Source organism: Fusarium keratoplasticum, chromosome 2 (genome assembly GCF_025433545.1).
Source record: "Fusarium keratoplasticum isolate Fu6.1 chromosome 2, whole genome shotgun sequence".
NCBI classification, from domain to species: domain Eukaryota; kingdom Fungi; phylum Ascomycota; class Sordariomycetes; order Hypocreales; family Nectriaceae; genus Fusarium; species Fusarium keratoplasticum.
Genome location: NC_070530.1, coordinates 1634164 through 1651166, shown reverse-complemented (window position 1 = coordinate 1651166; position 17003 = coordinate 1634164). Strand labels below are relative to the sequence as shown.

Here is a 17003-nt window from a genome sequence, read left to right as displayed (position 1 = left end):
CAATAATGGGGGGTAACGATAAGCGCCATGTCACGTGCGGATCTCAGATCGGTACGTACCCACTGTACGGAAACGCGCTTTCCATTTGGATTCGAGGGCCTGTCCCACTTTAAGTTGTTGTTGTTAGCGCCTGCCCTGCCCGGACCCAAAACAAACAGAGCCACCATCCAACTCTAAGCTCTCTGCGATCAACCAAGCTCTTTGCAACTCCACCATTTTAATTGTTTCCCGACTCGCAAGCCCGATGAACTTGTAATCCGCCATACACGACTCTAGTCGAATTTGACCCTTTCTTCTTACCACGCCCGCCTTCTCCCATCCGACACAATGGCGGCTATGCGAGGACCGCGCATCCCAACTGGTTCTGCGGCGTGGGTCGCCGACGAGCGCGCTTCTGCCCTCCAGATTGTTGATGTCGAGGTCGACGAGTTCACGTACGCTGCTCACAATGAGTTCTCGTGGCTCAACGAGCACATGGCTGGTATCTTCAGCGAGAATGAAACGTACGCGTTTCCCCTCTTGTTCTGGTCGCGCCTACTAACATGGATACCCTTCAGCAATATCGCAGAGACCTTCAAGACACCTGGTAAACTACGTGGCAAGACGCCCCGAACCGTGCGCAAGTTGAATCCCACAGAGCCAAGAGTCGTAAGTGTCTACGCCGAGCCTGGGTTGATAATAATTGCTGATGAACGACAGCCCTTGTCGGATGTTTTCGGTGGCACACCTAGCAGTTCAGCCAACCGCTTGGCCCATCACCTCAGAGCTCACACACCTCAGCTCCAGAAGGAGTCTTCGATTCCTCCTCCTTCCCCCTCGCCTCGGCGTCACGCGCCCTCACCACCGAAGCCGACATTGCCGTCTCCTGAAAAGACGTTCCGGATTGCCCAGGAGGACCAGACCGTGAATCACGTCGAGCACATTTCCTCGGACAACCATATCGACGAGCCCGTCGAGCAGGAGAAAGAGCCCGCTCCGACAGCCAAGTCACAGCCTATGACGCAGGATTCTGGCTATTATGGAAGCCAGGACATCAACACTACAACTGTTGATCCTCTCGCCCAAGAAGATGCCTCCATGATTGACCCCACAACAATCGACGAACCTGTCACTGTTCCCGTCGAGTCGAGCCCTCTACATTCTATTGTTCAAGATGAACCCGCGGTTACATCACCAGCCAAGACACAGCAGACAACAACCGAGCCCCAGGAGCCCGAAGAGTCATCTCCCGACGACGCCCGCTCCCAATCCGACGGTTCCAGCCCGATGCGCCCAGGCTTCCGCAAGAGCAGCCTCAACTTCCCATCTCTTCCGGCTCGAGAGCCTCTGACAGCAGGAAAGAGTGGCGGCCCTCGAGCGTCTCGGACCAGCCATCTCGACTTTAAGAGGACCAGTTACCTCGGCAGGCATACGGGTGGAAAGAGTCTAGGTAACTACGCAAGACAAGATGCCTCGGACGAAGAGGATCACGACGACATGGACGTGGACGATATTCCTACGGTACCCGCTCAACAGCGGGACAATGCCGAAGACCTTGCCGTTCACCACAACAAGACATATACCCAGATGCTACAGGATCGGATAAACGTGCTTGGAAAATCCCAGCCCAACGGTAGCCGACCATCGAAATCGATTCACAGCCTGACAAACTCCCAGCCCGCCCCTGCGTCCCAGTCTGCCCCAGAGCCGAAATCACCATCACCTAAGAAGCTTGAAACTGCAACAACTCCTGGTGCTTTCCCCGAGGACGACGATGATGACTGGATTGACCCTCCAGCTGCTGAGCCAGCCAGTGAAACAGCGTCTGCTTCGAGGCCTACGCTTTCAAAGAGCCATTCTGCCGACGTGATGGAGGGAATTCATGGAAAGGAGACTGTTGGGTCTCTGGACCTGGACATCGAGGAACGAGCAAGGACGCAATCGCCTACTCGAGCCGCAGCAACCCTTCAGCGACCCAACATTCTTGGGCATGGAAAATCTGTATCTGTGCCTGCTGTTCCACTTGTTGGCTCGCTGGAGCAGCAAGATGGTAGTCCTCTTAAGAAGACGGTCTCAGTCTCGAACCCTTCTGTCATGATGGCGACTGTAGCCGAGTCTAGTGTTTCTCAGACTCCCACCAAATCGCCCTCACGGCGCTTCCGCGACAGCCCCTTGAAGCAAGTCAAGAACAAGCTATCGTCTGTTCTAACCATGTCCAAGGGGCTCCTGATCAGCAGTGCAGCGGCCAGCGCCGAGGGCAAGTCGTCGATACTCTCACCATCCACAACCCGCCTGGGACTGTACCCGAACTTGTCTTCAGAGGCAGCCCTCCGCAAACCCAGCGCGGATTTACTAAGGAACGGTAGCCCTGTTGCTGAACGACAAGCCAGCCCAACTCGACCTGTTGCTAAGCGCACTCGGGCTTCCACGGAACGCGAGAAGGAGGACAAGCGCCGCGAGAAGGAAGCTAAGTTCCAAGCCGAACAAATGGACAAGCTTGAGAAGGAGCGAGAAAAGGAGCGCGAGAAGGCCCGCGTCTTTAGCAAGGAACAGGAGAGGATTGCCATTATGGAAAAGCAACTCGCCGCCAAGAAGGAGAACGAGCCTCCTGCCACTAAGACCACGCCCAAGGCCACCCGGTCCAGCCCTCGCAAGGCTAAGCCGTATGAGACGGAAGCAAAGGCCACTGATCATGATGTGGATATGGTCGACGCCCCTACCATGGTACCCCCTCCCTCAGCCTCGCGATCGGTTGGACCCGGCCAACCTCCTCGCAACAAGGAACTCCGAAGACCTATGAAGCCAGGAAAGGAAACCCTTGCCAAGACGAAGCAGGCTCCCACTGTTATCCGAGTGAATACGGGTTCGCAGCATTCGCAGTTCCATCCCGCCAGCAGCTCCATGTCTGCGAGTTTCCAAGATCATGGTGCTTCGACAAGCTCTCAACCTAAACAGCAACTGGCGAGCAAGGCGAGCAAGGCTTCGCTGCAAACAAAACCATCTGTCTCAGCCCTTAATGCTTCGGTAGGATCAACTGGTCGTCCTCGAGCACTCGATCTGGCAGCAAAGAAGAAGGAGCAGGATGATCGAGAGGCGCAGCGCCGGCGCGATGCGAAGGCTGAGATGGACAGGAAGAGAGCGGCTGCGAAAGAGGAAAAGAAGAGGCAAGAGCAGCTTCAGCGACAGGCGGAAGAACAGCGTAAGCGTGAGCAGGCGGATGCAAAGAAGAACGCTCAGCGCCAGGCAGCTATCGAGAAGGCCAAGAAGACGCCAGCACCCCCTCCCGCTGTCCGAACACAGCCGAATGGTCCTCCTGACTATAGTCTTGGACTGGACAAATCCAGCTCAGTCCAGCGAGGGGATGGCCCTCCTCGACCCCCATCTCGCATGAACTCGGGCATTCACAGGTCTCAAGAGGACAATGGGCGTCCTGTCAATGCGGTCTTGTCGACTGCTTCCAAGTCGAAGAGGCCCCTTGGCCAAGATGCCAACGAGGATGGACCAGCCAGACATGCTCCCTCCCGCGGCCCTCAATATCAGGCCAAGGACGCGAAGCGCCGCCGAACGAGCGATGAGTTTGCTGACGAGTTGGACTTTGATCACCCCCCCAACATCAAGGGACCTCCTCTTCGCCCATCAAGCACCCTTAAGAAGGTAAGAAATGGCGACTGCCATCTCTACACCAGAATCAAGGCTGACTATAATCAGGACATGCAGACGAAGAACATGATGAGTGGCTATGTGTCTCAGAATACTGCTCAAACCCTGTTCAAGACTGGTGTCGCGCAGCACCCAGGCCAGGCCAAGGGAGGCAACCCCTTGGATATGGCCCAAATTCACAAGGGGGCGATTCCGTTTGCCCCCAACCCCAACCCTGCAGGACCTTCGTACAAGACGCCTGCCCGTCTCGGTGGTGTGAATGGAGTCAAGTCGGTGGCCAAGTCTGCGCAACGATCATCGCCGCGATTCCAGAACCCTGAGGCTATCGAGCTTCCTGAAATTCAGACTGATGATGAGGACGAGGATGACGATGATGGGCATGCCCTCACAGCCGCAGCCTGGGCTGACTCTCCTGACCTCCGTCGAGCTCTAATGCGACAGGAGGTGATGGATCCATCACAAGTCTTTGGTTCGACGGCAGCTCTGAACATGGAGGAAGTCTTCAACCAGAGCAAGGAGAGATTCCACAAGTTCCGTGCTCGCACTTCTAGCGCCAACTGGAGCGGCCCTGACCGTCTTACCGAGGACGATATCCGAAAGGATCTGGCAGCTAGAGACAAGTTGAGACGAGAGGGTGGATGGTCGTACGAGCTGAGCAGAGATATGATGTAACGGTCTATCAAAGTGGACATGAACACACTTATGACGTTTTGGAGGGGAACAAGAGGAGTGGCAACAGAGGCCACCGGACAAAAGGGAACCGGACGGGGACTGAACGAGTGGTTTTTGCATTGCGATGGATGTTACAGGCGACAAATTGTGCATTTCTCATGGACGGAAGAGGAGAGAGTAACTTGTATTTTTCGTGTTTGGCGAATGGCGAAAACGGAACCGGGACGGCAATTGGTGTTGTTGGATTTATCACGTCTCCCTACCTAGGTACTGTACTGTGTACTTGCGCATCCGAGGACAGATATACTGTACCGTTGAGCTGGTTGAAGCAGCTGGATGACGCTACTGCAACGGTGATGATGCAGTATGCAATAGAGATTACACACACTCCAGTCTCTGCACACCAAACACGTGAAGGACGAATGGTTCCTGGTAAAGAGAGTTGCGAGAGGTCGTCGCATTTTCCCCACTCTAAACAGCCTCATTGGAACGCTAACCTTATCATGGATGGGATCCATGAGCCCGGCTTTCGGCCTCCCGCGTTGGCTCAACAGTTTTTTTCGCTTTCACATGTCAGACTCACAGACTCGGGATGGGACGGGGCGGATTTGACATGGGATCGGATGGAAGCTAGAAATGATAAGTTGGATTGGGTTGGCCACTGCACTGCGGTTAATGCAATGCCTGTGCCTGCTGTGCTCGCCTCGTGCCTTTTTTTATCGCTTGTTTCATGAGAGGCTTCTTTTCTACCCTTTCATGCCCAAGTTTCTCTCCTTTCGCTCACCTGCTGACCCTGACCTGACCCTGGTCACGAGAGTTTGCTCACCAGGGGCTTCAACATACTCACTTCTCTTCTCACTTCCTACACCATGACGTGGACGTCTAGGCTGTAGATTTGTCTCGTTTCATTCCCGGCATCCATCCTTTCACTTACCTCGACTGAAGCACGCAATCAGCTCTCTTGCTCTCGCACCCGACGACCATGGTGTCCCACATCAGATCATTTGCGCCGGCGTTCGAGGAGGTCAAGGTCGCCCAGATCACCGAGAGCAGGATCTCCAACGTGGTCGCCATGCTTCCCGTGTCGCTTCAATCAGGCCCGATCCGCTTCCTTCGTCGCAGCATCAGTCTTCACACCCTCCGCCCAGGCGTCGTAGTCCCCGCTGCGCAGTCAAAGCCTCGACCTCTCTCAGAAGCTGATGCCGCAGCTCTCAATGCTGAGCCGCTTGAGACCGGCATCCTGACGCAGAGAGATGAGCCTCAGTATACGGAAGCCGAGGCTGCGCGTCCGCAGCGGATGAGTCGGGTTCTCTATTCGGAAACCAAAGACGATGAGCAGGTTGTTAGAGCCGCGTCTGGCATTCACTGGAAGTTTGCACGGCAGGGTACACTTGCTCTTGTCAACTGATAGAAACGATATCGCAAGCTGACCCGTCTGCATAGGGACGAATCTCGTCAACATCTCGATAGATGGGGGCAGGCCCGCCGTGACAGAGGAGGACATCGCCTTTGAGCGCAAGGCCTTTGTTGACGGCGTGACATATCTCCTTAAGGCTCTACCGCAGGACCTCGATGACTGTGAACTGAAACGGGTACAAAGCGCTCTACCACAAGAAGTCAACCCACCGAATCTAAACCGAGGCCAACTACAAACTAGCTCGAGCCGAGCCGGCCCTAGTCGAAAGCGTTCGATTCTTCATCGCGGAGTCCAGATGACTGTCGTCAACCTGATCTTCTTCCTCAGCTTCCTGATGCCATACTTGCTGTATCTCATACGGTGTGCCGCGAGACTGGAGCGGAAATACAAGATATCCGAGGTAGTTGTTGGTCACGGCATCGACTTTGTCAACTCGATCGGGAAGCAGAGCGCCTCCTTGACCGAGACGATAGGCCAGATGAACGACGGCAAGGTTGGACAAGCTCTTTTGGAGGCGTTCGTGTGGACTGTAGATGGGGTGACACAGGGCATCTCTGATGGTCTTGGCGAGGGTCTCTCAATCGTGGGATCCAGGACAGTCCAGGTTGCTTAGAAGGAAGACCTCATATGGCAAAACAATATGGTAAATTTAGACATAGACGTTGGAAACCAGGAACATAGAAGTCGCCTTTGGTCGTCGACAAGCACTGCGACGCGGCGATATGACATCCATGAATTGATTAACATGCATGATGCTTCTACTCAAGCCAGCCAATAGCATGTGAGATGTTTCGACTCAAGCTATCTGCCTGAGGTACTGAAACAAAGGGTCTTGAATCTTCCGGTGCCCCACGTGACGGAGCGGATTTGCCGTCCAACCTAAGAGAAACAACCCACTTAGCCGATAAGAGATTGTGAGAAAAATTCCCTTCCGTCCCAGCGACGCGATTATCGCCTCCAAACCTCCCATACATTAATTTTTTCCCCTCTCCTCCCCTCGGCCGTCTTCAATCCGTCCTTCTTTGTTTGCAATCATCTGTGGCATTGTCTTTTCTGTCCCTGTCGCACTCAGTCACAATGTTCCGAACAAGCATTCGGCGCTGCGCCAACCAGGCCAGGACAGCCGCCGCTGCTGCCCTCATCTCTCAAACTCGAGCCGCATTGCCCGTCGCCCGTCGTCAGGCTTTGACCGCCCAGTCCTCAATCGCCACCTTGAACAAGATCGCTTTCATCTCCCGGGCGTACTCTGCTGAGGCCACTGCTCAGGCCTCGCAGCCCACCAGCTCGGCGCCTGCTGAGGAGCCCGCAAAGTTCTCCGACCTTGAGAACGTCGACCAGACTCTTCTCAGGGCCATCATTCAGGGCATGAAGTATGAGACTATGACTCCTGTCCAAGCCAAGACTATCGTGCCTGCTCTCAAGGGCACTGATATGTGAGTGTCGCAACCGCTGCCTCGAGATTTCGCAGACTAACTCTTTTCAAGTGTCGCACAAGCCAAGACCGGTACCGGAAAGACGCTTGCCTTCCTGTTGCCTCTGCTGCAAAGAATGATCGACGAGGACCCGACACTCGCCAACAGAGGTGCCAGACGTGAGGCCCGATCCGACGATATCCGTGGCATTGTTCTGTCTCCTACTCGAGAACTCGCCGAGCAGATTGCCGTCGAGGCGCGCCGATTGACCGCCAACACTGGTCTCGTTGTCCAGTGCGCTGTCGGCGGCACTGATAAGCGTCAGATGCTTCACCAGACCCGCCGACAGGGCTGCCACCTTCTGGTTGCCACCCCTGGCCGTCTCAATGATCTCCTCCAGGATCCCAGAAGCGGCATTGAGGCGCCTAACCTGGCGGCTCTGGTCCTTGATGAGGCTGACCGAATGCTTGATACCGGTTTTGAGAGGGAGCTCAATGAGATCCAGAGCCAACTCCCTCGCCCCGACGACAAGATTCGCCAGACTATGCTTGTTTCCGCTACTATTCCCGACTCTGTCATTCGCCTGGCCCGTACCATGGTCCGCGCCGATGATTTTGAATTCGTCCAGACCATCCCCGAGAACGAGTCCCTGACTCATGACAAGGTTCCTCAGCACATCGTCCCCGTCTCCGGCTGGACCCACGTCTTCCCCTCGCTCTTCGAGCTGATCGACCGTGAGGCTGCTAAGTCCTTTGAAGACCCCAATGCCCGCCCTTTCAAGGCTATTGTCTACTTCAACACCACCGCCCTCGTCGAGCTTGCTGGTGAGATGGGTTTCCACCGACAGCGAAACTCGCGTTCCCGGGGCGCCCACCCTCTGCACACCTACGTTATGCAGTCTAAGCTCACCCAGACGCAGCGACAGAAGGCTGCCGACATGTTCCGTGGTGCCAAGTCTGGTGTTCTCTTCTCGTCAGATGTTACGGCCCGTGGAATGGATTTCCCTGATGTCACTCACGTCATCCAGGTGGATACTCCCCGAGACCGCGAGTCTTATATTCATCGTCTTGGACGAACTGGTCGACAGAACAAGGAGGGTGAGGGTTGGTTGATCATCCCTCATGCTTCCATCGGCGGTGCTCGCAAGCTTCTGTCCGGTCTCCCTATCAAGCAGAACAACTCCCTCGAGAGTGCTGAAACTGATGTCGAGGGTGGTGAGACCACTCCTTATCACAGGGATGCCCGAGCAGTCTTTGAGGTCATGCCCCGCCGACTCCTTTCAAGCACCTACGCTTCCATGTTTGGTGTTAGCGTTGACAAGATTACGCTGGCTGACGATGTCAACAACTGGACTCGACATGGCTGGGGCTGGGATACCCCCCCCTATGTCTCGCCTGTTTGGGTCAACAAGATGGGCTTGTCCCGTGTTCGGGGCATGAACGTCAAGTCGGATGACTTTGACGGCGGAGACGATAGCCGACAATTCCGCGGAGTTGACCGAGCCAACCGCGATCCCTTCGACGCCATGTCAAGGGATGCCCGCCGTGACGACTCCCGCTCCCGATATCCTCGTTCTGGTTCTGGTCGTTCTTATAATACCCGTGGCCGCTCTGGTGGGAACAACAACCGTGGATCTTCCTATGGATCTTCCTTTTAAGGGGTAATGGGTGACTCTGTGACGTGAAAATGTAACAATACCAAAATGACGATGGACTAAACTGTTGGATGATTTGTACTTGTACTGGGCATTGTTATTGGTACGGGATGGATGCGCATGTATGATATGGAAAAAAAGGGGGTTCGGCTTGTTTTTTTTAGACATGATGAAGGCGTCATATATGTGGTTTTTGTCCACGACAACTCTACTTAAGAAATGATTCTAATCCCAACAAGACTGATATTTTGTGTGTGTGTGATTGTTGTCTTGCTATTATATCCGCGGGTTGTCCTCACCACCATGTCTGACATTTAATAGATGCCTACATACCATGAACATTTATAGCCATGGGCATTTCTCGACGAACAGCAGCACCGCCAAAGACAGCCAGCCCAACGCCTGATCCAAACTCCCAAGCAGGTGCGCTTCACCTCCCAGTCAACGAACGCCAAGTTTATACATGTCAGTCTGCCCCTTGATCACGGTATTCGCTGGCCCATGAGCATGTTGGCGTCCCACAGTAGCACCCGCTCATCCCAGCCTACAGAGGCGACCCAACCACCCATTCCGAAGAGACACCAATCAACTCCAGTGACAAACTCGGTATGGCGGTTCATGATGCCCACCTGATTGCCTATTGAGGGACCCATGGCTGGGTTCTGCGGTTGGCCAGAGCCGTCGTTCCAGAGGCGGACCGTCATATCGTAGCTAGCGCTGATGAGAGTGTCGCTCGCATGGGGACTCCACGCCAGCCTCCGGACGGCGTACTCGTGCCCTTGCATGACGGACAGCGGACCGGCGGCGGGGTTTCGGATGTCAAACGTTCGCAGGACCCTGTCCACGCCGCCCGTGGCGATGACGGTGTCTCTGTACTTGTTCCAGTCATGAGTAAGGATCTCGGAAGGTTGACTTGGGGCGCTTATGGGCGAAGGCTGCAGGGGAGGCGCATGAACAGGTATGGTGGTCGTGAGGTGGTACTTGGCAGAGGATGGTGTTCGGAGGTCGAAGATGCGGAGATGCGAGTCGGAGGATACGGCAGAGATCAAGGCGGGGTTGGAGGGGCAGAAAGATGTGCTGTAAGTGCAGTTTCCGATGGGGAGGGTCTTTATAGACTGGTTTCGCGTTGGCGACCACTATCGACTATGATTAGAGGCATTGTTCGCGGCAGGAAGCCATGTCGAAGCTTACGATCTTGACTGTTCCGTCCCAGGAGCTTGAGATGAAGGTGTCCTTGGTCACAGGACTCCAGCAGACTGAGAAGGCTTCCCTCTTGTGCTCGTGAAAGTTCATGACGGGGAAGTCGTTGACGCCTAGGTCAAACAGCTTCAGCGATCCATCTCCGCAGGCGACAATAAGCTGGTTCTCGTTGATCTCGGACCAGGCCAGGTCATAGAGCGCATCGTTGGTATCGAAACTGCGGCGCGAAGGAGCGTCAGTGACCAAAGGAGGGCATTGGCGACCCAATCGACGTTGGATGCTACATACGTCTTCTCAACCTGCACGCCCTGGGCCGTCAGGCCGAGCGTGAACACGCGGCCATTGCCTACGATGCCAAAGTTGGCCGACGTCGCGACGGCGATGCGCGAGTCGTAGTACGGCGAGTACTTTACGGCGTAGGGGTTGAAGCCCTGCGTGCGGAACTCTAGCATGGCAGCCATGATGCCGGAGGAGGAGGGTGGTCTTCTGGGACGGGTCGCATCGACACAAGGAGGGTTTATTCACGGCAGGGCGACCACCATTGAACCTCCTCTCGAGACCTCAAGTACAGGGAGGTCGTATTGACATGTGCCTCGGTAAAGGCCGAGCCGCGGGGTGCGTGAGCCATGCGTCTAACGATGCGATGCGTCATCAACGGGTCGGTGCATTAATCGAGGTCAGTATCACGTGCTCTCGCGTTGACACATTTCGCGCCACCGCGCCCTTTCAGCCTGGACATTGACAAGCAAATGATCAATCCATCTTTGGACGTGGATTTCGCAGAATGCCACCGCGTGTCCTGTTTTATACTGCCGAGATGAACAGCAGGTGGTTCTATATACGCTATTGAGACTATGAAAGCCTTCCTGACACGCCCTAAACGGAAAGCTTCCCCGCCTCAACCGGACAGGACGGAGCCGGAGGAGCCAACAGAGGTCAAGTTGGCACTCTTGTCATCTCTGCATCCGACATTCGAGCAGGAAGACTTGTTGGATATTCTACTGGCCCATGATGGATCCGTCTCTGAGGCGTCCGCTTCGCTCAAGATTCGGCCCCAGGCGAAGAAGGGCGGTCGGGCCATTGGGTATCAGCAGTCCCTGAAGCAGTATGCGTCGCCAAGTAGCTCAAGCTCACTGGCCACGTCGCCGGTGAAGAAGAAGTTCAAGTCGAAGAAAGGCAGCACTCTGCACCTCTACGACCCGGAAGACGTCGCAGAGCACACGCCATGCACCATCATCCACAACTTCCTCCCACCTGAGGACGCCAACGAGCTCCTGAAGGAGCTGTTGGAGGAAGCAAAGACATTCGAAAAGCCACCCTTTCAGTTGTTTGAGAATGTCGTCTCCAGCCCGCACACATCGAGTTTCTTTGTCGAGAGTTACGACGAGATCCGGCGGACAAAGACCGACTATCACTACAATGGGGCTAGACTGACGGTAACTCCCCTTTTCCTCAGCCACATCAACGCCGTATCTGACTATCGGGTATCCAGGATGTACGGCGGATTACACCACAGCTCCTCAAGGTGAAACCCAAGGTTCAAGAAGCCGTCAACGCCGAGATTCAGAAGCGGATCAAGACACGTTACCCAGGGGGTAAGAAGCTCAAGTATCAGCCGCCAGAGGACTGGATTCCCAACTCGGCCATTGTCAACAATTACCGCGGTCCGCAGGAGAGCGTTGGCTGGCACAGCGATCATCTGACATATCTCGGTCCACGAGCGGTTATTGGGTCCGTCTCCCTCGGTGTCGCCCGCGAGTTTCGAGTCCGTCGGATAATACCGAAGGACAGCGATAAGAAGCCCGTCGAGGATGCAGACGCCGAGGGTCAGATATCCATCCACCTCCCCCACAACTCGCTTCTGGTAATGCATGCCGAAATGCAGGAGGAGTGGAAGCACTGCATCTCGCCGGCGTTGTCGATAGATCCCCACCCCATCTCAGGGGTAAGTCGCATCAACATCACCTATAGGGATCACCGCGCCAACATGCACCCTCGGCGCACGCCAAGGTGTCCATGCGGTGTCCCCTGCGTGCTCAGAGTGGTGACCAAGAAGAAGGAGAACTTTGGCAAGTACTTTTGGATGTGCTATGCCGGCAACGTGCCGGGCAAGGACAACTGCGGCTTCTTTCAGTGGGCCGAATTTGACGATGATGGAAATCCTTTATTTAAGAAGACAGATCCAAAGACATCCTAAATATACTATATGAGCAACTATGTTTTCGTTTCAGGAATATACCTGCACGCCCATGTTCTCCTCACCCAATAGCGCAGTCATGGCTATCATGAACATGTGCCTCAGTGACTGCATCACAACAAACCACCATTTTATTATTCAATACCCCCCGAGATCTGCCCCTTATACGTGCCCTTGTATATGCCACCCTATCTATATATTTACCTTTATATCCCCATCTATCCCCCAGTATACCTATTCAGAGTTGCCCCTTTTAACCTGTCCCTACTTCTTAGCAGAAAACCGCATATACTTCAACAATGCCAGGCACAAAGCAGCAGAAACATACATGGCCCCAGCAAACATCTGCACCCGAAGATACGGGTACTCGTCTGTCTCGTTGTCCCTTAGTTTTACGGCGATGGCCTCTGCCACAGCGGTAGGAGGCCCCAGCACCAACCACAGGACCCCCAGGGCACTCGACATATTACCAAGACCAACAACCTCTGCTGCCAACGGAGCCGCCGTTGCCCACAGAGTCCCTGCTACCAAGCCAATGACCATGGCGAAGAAGCAAAGCGCCACCATGGACTTTGCAAAGACCCAGAAAACAAAGCAGAAGAAGCCTGATAAGAAGGTGGCGGCCAAGGCAACGTTGAACCTCCCGAGTTTGTCGCTCAGAACTCCGACTCCAGGCCGGCCAAAGGCTTGACCGAGGTTCAGGAGCGCACTGGCGATACTGCCTTGATGCTGCGTCAAGCCTATGGCCACGGCGTAGCTGGAAAGACTGAATAGCAGCACCACGTATGCCATGCTGCTCAGGAAGGCCCATGCCAGAAGGATGTTGTACTGCACATTCCGGAGCACAGAGAACCGCATCGCAGCGCCCTTGGATCTCTGTTTTTCCTTGGGTGGGAGACGAAGTAGGCTTCCACACGACAGGTTTACAGCAAAGCATATGATTCCAAGGATTCGCATAGTCCATGGAAAGTCCAGCCGGGGGATCATGGCCCCTGTCGCCAACGAGTATGTAAGACCGCCAATCCCAGAGCCAGCGGCCGCGATTCCATTCACAAGGCTTCGACGTTTTTCGAACCAGTGAGAGGTCACCCCTACCGAGCCTATGAAGCAGAGACCCATGCCGATGCCGAAGCAGATGCCCTGGGAGAGGAATAGTTGCCAGTTTCTGCCGACAAAGGATGTTGTTATCAGCGAGACCGCTTCAAAGACTGCCCCAATGACAATGGTAACACTTATACCGCAGTGATGTACCAGAGCGGTTGCTAAGGGAGAAACGAGCATGGCACATGCGATGCTGAGGCCGCCAACAAAGGCGTAATCAAGCGCCGTGGTGCCGGGGAAGGTATGATCTGAGAGATAGAAGGCGAGGATAACGCCGTATGCCTATCCACTATTTGTCAGAGGCCATACCAAGGCTGAGGAGAGAATTTTCATACACTGTTGATGCCCCAAGTATGGGCATTAATCAGGAAAGTCGCAGCAACGCACACCCAGCCATACCCTCCTTCAGGGGGGGCCTCCGGGTCTTCCTGGTGTTGAATATCTGGATAACAACGATCGATTGGACACGACATCTCTTCAAGTTCTGTCGAAGACAAGGTCGAGCGACTGTCACCGGGAAGAGTTGATTCGGACATTGTGTAAGGATTATTCAGATCGGTCGTGGACGTAGGAGGTTCAGTTGCGTTTCAAAGAGCCGTTCGAAGACGAGGGAAACAAGTGCAAAGACCGGGCTTCGGTTCCTTGCCTGTATCAACCAGTCGCTCTGGCTTGGGCAGAGCTCTCTTAATGTATCTTCTCACATAAACACTTACACCGGTCATCTCGGCCCCGGGAGGCCGAGTCGATACCAAGTCCATCGCCGGAAGGGCCCACTTATCTCCGGCGATGATTTCATTGGCCAATGGTCCGTAGCCAATGAACGACGCCGCCCCGGACCCTCGGGGCCGAGAGGGCCGAAGCCGGCATGCCTCTGAGATCAGATTACGGTGATCACGGAAACTTGGAGATCTCCAAGTGATTGAAAAGAAACCTCGTCAGTATCAATCATGGCTCAGCTAAAGGACAGCGCAGTCGACCGGGGTTCTCCCCACGAGTCTCCCCAATCCCAGGCTTCGGCGGAGCATCGCCGGCAACACCGGTCTTGTGTCAACTGTTACCAACGCAAAGTGCGGTGCAACAGGATACTGCCATGTACTCCCTGCGCCCGTGCTGGGCTTCGGTGCGTGTATCCGACAACAGCACGTGCCGCTTCGAACAAAACACCGTCATTACAGGATATTTCAGATCGCCTGGAACGACTCGAGAGTCTACTGCTAGAAACACTGGGCAGGAATAGTGCTGAACATGCCCTGGCTCCAAAACAGGAGGCCCAAGGACAAGAACCTCAGATACAAGAGGCTCGTGCTGTACCTGTGCCTCCCACCAAGCCGACATGTCTAAACCATGTCAGCTCCAGACCATGGGAAGCTCTGCTGCAAGCCGGTAATCGGGCTCACTACGTTGACAATACAAACCTGCTTGACCTCTTTCAAGATGTACGCCACCCAATATCAAGAGCTTGGTTATGTCGGGGTGCTGATCCTTTCCCAGGAAGACCGAATCAACCCCCCCGAACTCGAGGAAGTGCAGGAGAGCGTGCCTGGTTCATCCAGTGGGTTGAGCCTTGCGCTTGGTTTATCACCCATGGACCTGGATTCAGGCACTGACCCAGATCGCCTGCACCCAGACGCACGGCTCGCTCTGCGATTATGGACAGTATACGCAGAGAGAGTAGATCCAGTCCTCAAGATCCTCCATATTCCAACTGCACAATCTGCCATGATCGCCATGATCTCAGGTCCAAAGCAGACTAACCATTCTCTCGAGGCACTGGCGTTTGCAGTCTACTTTGCTGCTGCTACCAGCTTGTCCGAAAATGAGATGTCGACGATCTCAGTAGACTCTCGGCAGGGGTTCCTTCAGAAGTGCAAGCTTGGACTGAACCAGGCCATCACAAAGGCTGATTTTCTGAACGAGCCAAATATGACAACGCTCCAGGCATTGGCTATTTTTGCAGTAAGTGTGTCTTGGGTGAATTTTCTATCCGAAGCTGACCATGGAAGACGTGCCTCAGGGTTCACGACAACAGCCGCGCCGTCTGGGTCCTCATTGGAACTGCGATCCGGCTAGCGCAGTCCATTGGGATTCACCGAGACGGGGCCTCGCTCAAGCTGGACCCTTTCGAGAGCGAGCTCCGTCTCAGGCTGTGGTGGCACCTCTGTGTCCTTGACTCGCGGGCGCCCGAAGACCACGGCTTCACCAACACCATCGAAAACCTCGATCAAGGGCTTCGGCTGCCCCTCAACGTTGACGACGCTCAGCTCTACCCTGCCATGAGATCTTTGCCGCCTGACTCTGAAAAATGGACAGAAATGACCTTTTCCCTCGTCCAGCTCGAGGCTGCGAGGCTGGTACACCGAATCTTGATCGCAAAACCGAGGAATGACCTTGAAACTCCGGAGAATATCGAGGCAAAATGCGCAGTGCTCGCACAGCACAACCAGTGGATTGAGTCGAGGTTTCTATCTTTGCCCCCAGCGTCAAATCTTCACAATGCTGCGTGTGCCCACTACTACACAGCGTGCGCCAAGATCGAGTTTATGCTTCAGGTACGCCAGGAGCTGCACCTCAGCCGGCACAGGGAGGCGCCGGGAGCCGTGTTCAGGGGCCTTGGGGAGCGGCCATTCACCGCCGCGTGCCGCACACTGGAGAGGAGCTGGTCTCTGGCAAGCGGGCAGATCTCAATGGAGCACACGTGGATCTTCAAGACCTACACCCAGTGGTACGCCCTAGCCTACGTCCTGAGGTACCTCTGTGCTTTCCCCAGCGTCCCCGAGACTGAGGAGGCGTGGGTGCTGGTCAATCGGGTTTTCAGTTCCATACCGTACGCCCAGAGTGGCCAGCTAGCTCGGGAGAGTAACACCGGGAGGAATAGTATTTGGAAGTGCCTGGAGTCGCTGCGCTGCCAGGCCTTGAACGCGAGGACAGCAGCTCGAGGCTCCTCTGTCCCTGAGCCCTCCACCCCTAATAATTCACAGGGCGACCCAGTAGAGGATGGGGCACTGGCAGCTGAAATCAGCGCCCCTTCGGTTGACCTACAGGATCAATTCTCCAGCTCTGAAGCTGCCTCGTTGTTTGCGGGCCAAGCGGAGCCTCCTCGTCTGTCCGATACGACGCAGTTGGCGGATCAATGGTATAGCGGGCTGCCATCCTTTGGCGACTTTGCGATGCCAGAGATGCTTTACTTGCCCGAATGGAATGACATTGTCAACGGGAGCTAGCCTGAGTACTTAAGGTTAACACAATGTGATTCAATAACTAGAGGCGAAAGGAGTCAAATGTGTGTGATAGTCATCGGGACATTGCGTAGGTTGTAACTTGTCCCCCTCTCGCAAAGAAAGTCGTTCCCGTTTAGTGCCAGAATGTGACTTTTGAGGCGCTTTGAAATTCAAAGTCGGTCCAAGGCGTTCCTGGCAGGAAAAACCATGAATCTCGTCGGGGGGTGGGCCAGCATCAAAGATCCCCAAGATTTCATCGACAGTGCAGCAATGATAAGCCAGTAGTAGCACGGAGCTGCCCTGGTCCGAGTGCCCTATTTCTCTTCCAGAGCCTTTGGTTCCTCGCTCAGGGCACATTGCGTGGTAGGTCGGTGTCTCAATACTGTAAGTCATTGGTTGTTGTGCCCTGGGGCACTCAGCCTCCGAAGCCTGTCCTGCTTCAAGCGCTTCATCCAATGCACCATCATCATTATCGACATGATGTTCAATGAGA

At 54.8% G+C, this 17003-nt stretch overlaps 7 protein-coding genes across 7 annotated transcripts; 5 read left to right on the top strand and 2 right to left on the bottom strand.

Annotated features, from left to right (window-relative positions):
• Positions 1–327: 327 nt before the first annotated feature.
• Positions 328–4311, top strand: NCS57_00244500 (INCENP-ARK-bind domain-containing protein; the record flags this gene model as incomplete). Its single annotated transcript, XM_053052476.1, has 4 exons — positions 328–503; positions 558–648; positions 700–3633; positions 3688–4311. The coding sequence occupies 4 exons, from the start codon at positions 328–330 to the stop codon at positions 4309–4311; spliced, it is 3825 nt and encodes a 1274-aa protein (XP_052917722.1).
• A 982-nt stretch (positions 4312–5293) lies between these two features.
• NCS57_00244400 (uncharacterized protein) lies at positions 5294–6341 on the top strand (the record flags this gene model as incomplete). The annotated part of the gene is made up of 2 exons (XM_053052475.1): positions 5294–5696; positions 5755–6341. 2 exons carry the CDS (start codon positions 5294–5296, stop codon positions 6339–6341), a joined length of 990 nt encoding a protein of 329 aa, XP_052917721.1.
• Positions 6342–6805: 464 nt separating this feature from the next.
• NCS57_00244300 (uncharacterized protein) lies at positions 6806–8797 on the top strand (the record flags this gene model as incomplete). The annotated part of the gene is made up of 2 exons (XM_053052474.1): positions 6806–7161; positions 7213–8797. 2 exons carry the CDS (start codon positions 6806–6808, stop codon positions 8795–8797), a joined length of 1941 nt encoding a protein of 646 aa, XP_052917720.1.
• A 479-nt stretch (positions 8798–9276) lies between these two features.
• Positions 9277–10455, bottom strand: NCS57_00244200 (Peroxin-7; the record flags this gene model as incomplete). The annotated part of the gene is made up of 3 exons (XM_053052473.1): positions 9277–9930; positions 9986–10211; positions 10283–10455. 3 exons carry the CDS (start codon positions 10453–10455, stop codon positions 9277–9279), a joined length of 1053 nt encoding a protein of 350 aa, XP_052917719.1.
• Positions 10456–10848: 393 nt separating this feature from the next.
• Positions 10849–12191, top strand: NCS57_00244100 (Fe2OG dioxygenase domain-containing protein; the record flags this gene model as incomplete). Its single annotated transcript, XM_053052472.1, has 2 exons — positions 10849–11430; positions 11487–12191. The coding sequence occupies 2 exons, from the start codon at positions 10849–10851 to the stop codon at positions 12189–12191; spliced, it is 1287 nt and encodes a 428-aa protein (XP_052917718.1).
• A 264-nt stretch (positions 12192–12455) lies between these two features.
• Positions 12456–13828, bottom strand: NCS57_00244000 (MFS domain-containing protein; the record flags this gene model as incomplete). Its single annotated transcript, XM_053052471.1, has 2 exons — positions 12456–13574; positions 13628–13828. The coding sequence occupies 2 exons, from the start codon at positions 13826–13828 to the stop codon at positions 12456–12458; spliced, it is 1320 nt and encodes a 439-aa protein (XP_052917717.1).
• A 554-nt stretch (positions 13829–14382) lies between these two features.
• NCS57_00243900 (Zn(2)-C6 fungal-type domain-containing protein) lies at positions 14383–16513 on the top strand (the record flags this gene model as incomplete). The annotated part of the gene is made up of 4 exons (XM_053052470.1): positions 14383–14412; positions 14468–14728; positions 14784–15248; positions 15296–16513. The coding sequence occupies 4 exons, from the start codon at positions 14383–14385 to the stop codon at positions 16511–16513; spliced, it is 1974 nt and encodes a 657-aa protein (XP_052917716.1).
• Between the last annotated feature and the right edge of the window lie 490 nt (positions 16514–17003).